At 38.9% G+C, this 8,477-nt stretch overlaps 1 protein-coding gene across 1 annotated transcript in view; it reads right to left on the reverse strand.

The window, feature by feature from the left end:
- The window catches only part of LOC104396969 (lipoxygenase homology domain-containing protein 1-like), a 156,807-nt gene that overhangs the window by 119,196 nt on the left and 29,134 nt on the right, over window positions 1-8,477 (reverse strand). Inside the window, exons 13-16 of the mRNA XM_010006882.1 lie at window positions 7,523-7,725; window positions 3,048-3,137; window positions 605-737; window positions 182-333 (exon numbers count right to left, since the gene is read on the reverse strand). Coding sequence (XP_010005184.1) covers window positions 182-333; window positions 605-737; window positions 3,048-3,137; window positions 7,523-7,725 — 578 coding nt within the window. The remainder of the gene's footprint in view (window positions 1-181; window positions 334-604; window positions 738-3,047; window positions 3,138-7,522; window positions 7,726-8,477) is intronic.

Genomic DNA, 8,477 nt, shown 5'->3' on the forward strand with positions numbered 1-8,477 from the left:
TTTCCCTATTCCTACCAGTGTTTTCACTCATTGTAGTTACTTCTGGTCTAATATAAAATAATTTTCCTTAGTTGTTATCAATTATTTTTCGAAATCTCTGTGACCTTTTTTATTAGGAACGTGATAGGACAAATAACAGTTACTTAGTTACATGGCTAAGCAAATTGTTTTTCAGACTTACCATTCCTCTCTGAAATGTCACTGGTATACCAAATTTATGCAGATGTCTTAGACCAGAATCTCCTCTTGTTCCATAGATACATAGATAAACCTCAGAATCTGTACCAGCTTGCTTCATGTCACCAGTGTAGACATAAACATGGTATAAAATAACTTCAAAAAATAACCAAAAGAAGAAAACGTAAGTGTGGTCACAATTCACTTTGGTCACCACTCTAACTCAATTGAAACAATGTCAATGAATTTTACTTGTAATTAATTTGCTGGGGTATATTCTCTAGAAATGAGTCTAACAATCTCTTTTTAAGATTGCTAAGCCCACATTTATGAATATACAGCAGATTGAATATAATTCAGATGATGTTAATACTGAAAACCAGGTAACTGATATGCACATAACTGTGAAAAAGAAGTACACACATACTTGGATAGATAGGTTTTCCAGCTTCCACTACTGGAAGTTCACAGAGAAAGTCTCTGTCATCATGATTCTTTGATAACCATGTGTTTGCTGGAAAATTCAGTGTTTCCTGGCTCTTCAGATTTTGCAGTGTCACCTAAGGAACAAGCAATTCCAAATGTGACTCTGTGCAGTTTCCAGTGCTTTTCTTCTCAACAGCAAAACATTTTTCTATATCTTTTCACCTTTCTCAGAAAACAATAACACAATCAGACATACAATATTGTAGTATGAAAACATTTTTATTTTGAGCACTGCTTTGCAACTCGACTCCTCACTAGGAAGGATCCTTATTCACACCTATGGTGTTGCAGCTGAAACTGCCAGGCTCTGTTCTTTGCATATGCCTTTGGCTGTAAAATGATCTTATTCTTGAAACAAATAAATCTGTATTTGAAATTTCCTTTTTTGGCATAAGCAATGTCCCCAATTCTGATTTCTGTCTGTGAACCACCTCCATGTAACACTGGAATACTGAATACTGAATAAATTTCTGGTGAGATAGGTTAAGTGAAACTGAGCTTTTGGAAGATTTGGAAAGACTGACACATTTTTATATTAAAATGAAAACAGGATGACATTCATAATCTAGATCCTTCTGAATTTTGGCAAGGAGAGGATATGTTGAAATATTAAATAAATTTGTATCATATTTGGCTCTTTGACAGCACAACAAAATACAACCTGGATACCAGCACCCTCTAGTTATTCCTCTGAAGATAGTCAGAATTAAAATTCTCAAGTTATTTGCCACTGTACCTAATAAATGTCTTACTTTTTTTCCAACAACTAAAGTAGTCATTCCTCTCTTTTATAGGAAAAATTTTTATTAGTCTTGAACATTGTTACTGCAGTATTTTCTAGAAGCCTTCACTAGAAAAAGGAAATCTGTGCCAAAAAAATTCCTTTCTGGAGTTGTGTTTCAAACATGCATTAGTATTCACAGGCCTTGCAAACAGAATTATGAAAATAAATACTCTAATTTTAACAATTAGGAAATCAGGACAATAGATGCCTTTATCTCACTTTTCCAATAAAATACTATTTCAAGCCACATAAAGGCTTCTATTTAACACTGAAGCATTTATTTACTCTAATAGTAACTACTCTTGCAGCAGTCATTCTTAATCTCTCATGTTTATTGGCAGAGCTCCCCCTGCTGATTCACAAGAATCACAAATATTAACGGCTTTGTCAGAAAAACACAGCTTTCAACCTGATTTCTTTCTTTCTGTGAAAAGAAATACTTGAATGTCTGTGTTATTCTATGAAATAGAATAAATGAAATAGAATTTAGACTGGATATTAGGATTATTTTTTTTTTCACAGAAAGAGTGGTTAGACACTGGAATAGGCTGCCCAGGGAGGTGGTTGAGTCACCATCCCTGGATGTGCTTAAGGGTCGTTTGGATGTGGTGTTGGTGGATATGGTTTAGGGGAGAACTCTGTAGAGTAGGGATGATGGTTGGACTCAGTGATCCCAAGGGTCTTTTCCAACCTGAATAGTTCTATGATTCTATGACATTTGGACTAAAATCTTAAAAAAAACAAAAGAAAACAAAACAAACAAACAAAAAAAAAACCACAACGGGATTTTCATTCAGTTTTGGTAAAGTTAGAGTTAAGGCCTTTGAGTTAATGTCAAAATTCGTTACTCCTGTGTAATTCCAGTAGCCAGTAATCAGGTTTTAAGATGAATTAAAGGCCAAAGGATAAGTCTGTGTCTTTTACAAATCCAAAATAAGAAACAGAAGACAAATACTCATGTGACATTCTGAAATCAATCTTACATAGGGGTCAGTGTTAGCAAGAATTTAGTATGAATTTAATCTGGTGAACATCCCCAAATATCCCAAGAAAAACTGAGGTAAAACAGAAGCAGAAAAGAATAATTCATTCACCAACCTGAAAAAAACATGTTTCTTTTTCCCTGAAAATGGTCGAATCTGTGAGCTCTGTTTGGGCTCACTAGGACTAACCTTCTCTTAAGGAAACTTGGTTCATTCTTCATGTGTACTTGTCATATGATAATTGTTGCTCCATTATTTCCAATTTTTCATAGCTGGAATTTATAGCTAGAATTTCCCTAACACTCACCAAAGAGTACAGGTGAGCTGTCAGAAAGCAAAACTTGCTAGAGCCCATCAATACACTAAAATTTATATCTATCTATAAGCTACATGAGTTAGGAATAACTGCAAAATAATGCTGCATATATCCAGCTCTCAGAGGATGGACTCTATCACTGCTTTTGCCATCTCTAAAGCAACCTAAGAAGACAAAGCAATAAGGACCCGTCACAATCAGCAATTTTTTATTTATGAAGCTGTGGCCTTATGAAAAGATGGATTTTCAGTTTGCATAAAAATTAGACAAGAATCAAAAAAATCACCATAAAAAATCTCACCCTTTGTAAGTTCCACTCAGATTCTTCATTCAGTAATTCAACCAGTTCAATTCTTATCTTGTAGATATTCCCAATGCTTTTTATTTTAACCTGAATAAAGCCAGAACAATACAACATGTAACTACAGGCAAAAATATATGTAACTTGTACTTTAAACCTATATGGTAGAGGCTGCATGGTGATTAAGTAAGTCCATGCCTTGCAAACTAACAGTATATCCAATTCACGACTGAAAGGCGTTTCAGCTTCAGTTACCCACACATAAGTAAGAAGCAGATTCCCAATGGCAAACAAGGACCTATGAATTCTATGTTTAAAATCATAAATTCTTCAGGACATCTTGAAAAAAACAGAAATCTTAAATGTTTTCTCTCCTGTCTTTTCATTCATCCCATGTGAAATAACTAAAAAATCCCGTCCTCCTTTATGCACAAACCCTATTTTCCCTGTATTTCTACATTTTGCCATCAATTCAATTTGGGCTGTATTTCTTGGAAAAAACCCATAACTACACCACATGTGGGAAAAAAACAAAACGTCAAACCGCATCTTTATCTTTGCAATTAGTTCCAGATCTGTCTGAACAAGTGGCTGGAAAGCAGCCTGGTGGAAAAAGATCTGGGAGTGCTGGAGGACAGCTGGCTGAACATGAGCGAGCCAGCAGTGTGTCCAGGTGGCCAAGAAGGCCAATGGCATCCTGTCTGTATCAAAAACAGTGTGTCCAGCAGGAGCAGAGAAGTGATGGTGCCCCTGTACTTGGCCGTGTGAGGCCACATCTTGAATACTGTGTTTGGTTCTGGGCACAATAGTATAAGAAAGATATTGAGGTCCTGGAGTGTGTCCAAAGAAGAGCAGCAAGGCTGGTGAGGGATTTGCAGGGCATGTCATACAAGGAGCAGCTGAGGGAACTGGGGTTGTTTTGTCTGAGGAAGAGAAGGCTCAGGGGAGATCTTATTGCTCTCTGCAACTGCCTGAAGGGAGGTTGTAGAGAGGCCAGTGTTGAGCTCTTCTCCCAAGCAGCTAGTGATAGGATGAGTAAATGGGTTTAAGATGTGCCAGGGGAGGTTTAGGTTGGATATTAGAAAAAATTTCTTTACTGAAAGAGTGGTGAGGCATTGGAATGGGCTGTTCAAGGAGATGGTGGAGTCACAACCCCTGGAGGTGTTCAAGGGATGTTTAGATGTGGTGCTTCAGGACATAGTTTAGTGGTTGTGGTAATTGGATTATGGTTGGACTCCATGATCTTGGAGGTCTTTTCCAACCTCAAGGATTCTTGATTCTATGATTATCTGAGTAGACAGGAACACTGCACAACATTTAATTGGCAGATTTTAGATTATAATATCCAGAAGAGAAACTGCTTCTGTTTTGTCTAAGCAGATTTCTGTTTGAATCCCAGTTTGACCAGATTATAGCCTAGTGAAATCACATTGCTTGTCAGGGAAATGATTATCAGGGTCATGTGGTCTGTTTATTCTAATGAATCCTTCTTTAGGCTTTCAGCTAAAAAACATTTCCCTGATCATTCCATGTATCAATACAAAACCTAAATGTAGTGAACTTTGCCAGAATGCAGAGTGACTTCAGTCTAAAAGAAGCAGAGGTCTTATAGAAGAAATCATCTGACACCCTTCTTGATTTTACTCGTGCACAGCCCTGGAAAGGAGTAAGCAGACAGTGACCACTCACATGGCTAAGGTAAGAGATGGAAGGCCACATAAGAATGGCTTTTATTTCTCAAAATAGTTCTGCTTGAATTTTTCATAGTTGTACGTGCTGCTGATAAAGTGAAAGGTTAAAGAAAACTAACTCCAAATTGCCTGAATAGGACAGGCTTTCAGAAGCTGTTTCCTCCCAAGAGCTCCTGGCTAGAGTTATGATTAAGCTGACTACTTTAAAAACTCCTTTGTCTCCAATCTCAGCATGTCCCACACTGAACTCCTCAGTTCTCAGGTACACATCGCAGGGGGGAAAACAAAACGGTTGGGTGGGTTGCTGAGACATCTCTTTAGTCCATCAACAAATGTTGTTTAACTCTTAGATGCCTCAAGACAGACAACAAATATCCTGAGTGCCTGAGTACATCACTTATCTCTTGGATTGTTAGAGACTAGCACTATACATCCTGAATGTCACAGTGGCCTTTCACGTTACTGTCACAGTGTCGGTGGACAAGGGGAGAGTAAATAATATAATCTACCTGGATTTGCATTTGACACTGCCCCACATGACAACTTGGTCTCTAAATGGGATTAACATGGACTTGATGGATGGACTACTCATTGAATAAAGAATTAGCTGGATGGTCACACTCAAAGAGTTGTCGTCAACAGCTCAATGTCCAAATGGAGACCAGTGATATGCTGGAGGGAAGGGATGCCATCCAGGGGAACCTCAACAGGCTAGAGAGCTGAGCCCATGAAAACCTCATAATGCTCAATTAAGTTAAGTGCAAGGTCCTGTACCTGGGTCAGGGCAAGCCCAAGCACAAATACAGGTTGGGTGGAGAATGGATTGAGAACAGCCATGATGAAAAGACTTGGGGATGTTGGTTAATGAGAAACTCAACATGAGCCAGCAATGTGTGCTTGCAGCCCAGAAAGCCAACTGTATCCTGGGCTGCATCAAAAGAAATGTGACCAGCATGCCAAGGGAGGTGATTCTCCCCCTTTATTCCACTCTTGTGTGACCCTACCTGGAGTATTATGTCCAGTTCTGGAGCCCCCAATACAAGAAAGACATGAAGCTATTGGAGCAAGTCCAGATAAGGGCCATGAAGATGAGCAGAGGGCTGGAGCACCTCTCCTGTGAAGACAGGCTGAGAGAGTTGCAACTGTTCAGCCTGAAGACAAGGAGGGACTCAGCTGAGGAGGGACTTTTTACAAGGGCATGCAGCAATAGGACAAGGAGTAATGGCTTTAAACTGGAAGAGCCTAGATTTAGGTTAGACATTAGGAAGAAATCTTTTAGTGTGAGGGTGGTGAGACACTGGAAGAGGTTTCCCAGGGAAGTGGTGGATGCCCTCTCCCTAGAGGTGTTCAAGGCCAGGTTGGATGGGGCTTTGAGCAACCTGGTCTAGTGGAAGTTGGCATGGCAAGGAGGTTGGAACTAGATGACTTTTAAGGTCCCTTTCAACCCTAGCCATTCTATGATTCTATGATTCTATGATTCTTGTCTTCATTTCAAGACTTACCCTGCTAAACAAGTACAGGGTAAATTTTAAAGGGAAAGAATAAAAGAAGGAAGAGCTCTTATTCATAGGCTTTTTCTTTGTGGATTTACCTACTGCAGACTAAAGAATGACAAGCACTTTGGTGACATTTGTTGTTTCACGCCTGAAAGTAAGAGTGTCAGAATGATGTAAAGAACCACTGTAGTAGCCCCAGGTGCTGAGGGAAAGATTCTGCTCTTTCACAAGATCAATATCCACAGCACACAGCAATAATGGACAATATCTGTTTTAGAGAAGAAAAATTGGTCCAACTCCTAAAAATGTATGGATTAGCATTGCAAACGTGCCTTTACCCAATGTTGTGTATAAATTATTCACTAATTAGGAGAAGAGGATTCCCTGTAGATCATGATATATAGCCTACATTCTTAGAAAATGAACATTACAGTTGGTTATCTTCCTGCCTATGCCCTATTCACAGAGAATATTAGTATTAATATTATTGACAGAAATAATCTTGGTTTGTGCCAAGATTGTGTTCAGAGAGATGATGAGTGGAAAGGAAAAAGAAATGCACAAAATGTGAAAAACATAACTTCAGTTAGCTGAAGACAGCAATGTGGTACATGCATCACAGACAGAAAGATTTAAGCAAAAAAAGATTTAGGAAGTTGTAGCCCCTTTGCTAATTTCCTCTCAGCCTACCTATGCATAATTTCCATATTATAACAGTGGTGGAGATACTCTTGCATAATAGCAGAGCACTTTATGTTTTCATGAAATTCTATCATGTAGGCTTTATTGGGCTCTTTGCAACTCCATAGGTAAAGCTTTTGGCATTTCAGATATTCGTAACAGGGCAGCTGGAAAAAAAAAGAATTTTCTTCCTTAACTGAACCAGTCCCTCCGTATCCATTTTATAGCATGCTTTGAAAAGTCTAAGACATGAAGATTACATTACTAAAGATCCCTAAATGATACACAAGTCTTACATTAGGCATGGTTTGTTTAGGAGTGGATAGTTTCTAAAGCTAGTTTCAAACCAATTACCTTAAAGAAATTAATTTATTCCTGCACTTGTCCCATTTGGGCTACTATATGAGGGAGAGGGGGTTAAAAGAAAGAGCATTTCCTCTGATGCTAACTATATGCACTAAGCTGATTCAGTGCAGAATTCATAGAGACTAGATAGAGATTTATTGCATGCAGTAAACATAGGAGAAAAACATTTTTTCTTTTCACATGACAGAATAATCTTTGGAAGGGAAACATTAAAATAATGGGTTTAGCCTTCATTAGCTACCTGAAATTCATTCTCCTGCCTGGGAAGAGATGGCTGCTTTCTGTTGTCCTTGCCAAGAGTTATTGGTCCAGCTACTCCTCCGTCTCCATATATCCAGAGAATGGCATTTGCTTCACTTCCTCCATTTCCTGTCACCATTGACACTTTCCATTCATCATCTGAAGGAAGGGGACACTCACCACCTTGGGGATTTCTCATTTCCTCTGTGAAATACAGAACATTAGTGGAAGATGAAAATTGACATGAAACTGCCAGTTGCTGTTGTAACTTGAGCATGTAAGGAGACCATAACAGAGAGGGGATTGTATTTTTTCATGGCAAGTGAGATAGAATGAAATGATTGATTTATGTTTCTTGTCTAGACCAAAATGTGCTGATTAGTTGAGCTACAAAACTCAAATGGAAATGCACTCTCATACACACTGTCATCATATTATTTTTCATACATATTCTGGGGTAGGGTAAGGATGCTATGATGAAGAACCGTGGCCATTAAATCGACATTTCTGGTCATCTGGACATTTCTCCTCACTGGAAGTGCAGAGGGAGAAACAGAGATGGACTCGGGCTGTGCAAGCAGCTCAGCAACAGTTACAACACTGGGGTGTTATCTACAGGGCCTTGGTCACCAGGCTAAGACACAGCACCAGACTGCTATGAAGGAAATCAAGTCCACCCCAGCCAAGGCCAGTACAAGCACTGAACAAAACAAGGCAATACCTATGACACGCACCCATCTGACTGTGGTTTGTTGCTAGCAATTAAAAGGATGTGTTTCTGAGGGAACTGCCCTAGGTTCTGTGGTGGTCCTGCTCTGGCTGGGGGGTTGGACTCATTGATCTTCAGAGGTCCTGTCCAACCCCTAACATTCTGTGATTCTGTAAGTTTGAAGGTAGTTTGTAACAGTTTTCAATGCTTGAGACTTGCTTCTTAGTAAATTTTTAAAAACAACAAA

The sequence above is a fragment of the Chaetura pelagica genome, unplaced genomic scaffold, assembly GCF_000747805.2.
Source record: "Chaetura pelagica isolate M959 unplaced genomic scaffold, ChaPel_1.0 scaffold109, whole genome shotgun sequence".
Classification (NCBI taxonomy): domain Eukaryota; kingdom Metazoa; phylum Chordata; class Aves; order Apodiformes; family Apodidae; genus Chaetura; species Chaetura pelagica.